This window comes from Myotis lucifugus, unplaced genomic scaffold (genome assembly GCF_000147115.1).
Source record: "Myotis lucifugus unplaced genomic scaffold, Myoluc2.0 scaffold_43, whole genome shotgun sequence".
Taxonomy (NCBI): domain Eukaryota; kingdom Metazoa; phylum Chordata; class Mammalia; order Chiroptera; family Vespertilionidae; genus Myotis; species Myotis lucifugus.
Genome location: NW_005871091.1, coordinates 2,702,119 through 2,702,440, shown reverse-complemented (window position 1 = coordinate 2,702,440; position 322 = coordinate 2,702,119). Strand labels below are relative to the sequence as shown.

Below are 322 nucleotides of genomic sequence, written 5' to 3'. Positions count from 1 at the left end.
GACCTCGCCGCCTCCGCCGCCTTTAGGACGCGCCGGCCCGTCCCCCGCCCGCAGCCCGCGCAGCCGCGGAGCCGCCTCGGTCTGCGCATCCTCGCCGGGGCCGCAGCCTCCCTCCTTTCCCTCCCAGCCTCTCCTCTCGCTTCCCCCGTCCTTCCTCCCACCCTCCCCACTGCTCCTCCTCTCCCGGCGCGTGTCTCCCGCGGACGCAGAGGTGGCCCCTCCGGACCTGCTCTTCAGCACGCGGTCCTCAGCTCAGCAGCTCAGCATCCTCAGTTTGTGAGCGTCCCTAACCTCGCCGCGCTGCAGGCTCGGGAGTCAGGGT

General features: G+C 72.7%; 1 protein-coding gene across 1 annotated transcript in view; it reads right to left on the bottom strand.

The window, feature by feature from the left end:
* The window catches only part of FRRS1L (ferric chelate reductase 1 like), a 17,885-nt gene extending 17,796 nt beyond the window's left edge, over positions 1–89 (bottom strand). Inside the window, exon 1 of the mRNA XM_006088102.3 lies at positions 4–89. Coding sequence (XP_006088164.1) covers positions 4–89 — 86 coding nt within the window. The remainder of the gene's footprint in view (positions 1–3) is intronic.
* Positions 90–322: the final 233 nt, after the last annotated feature.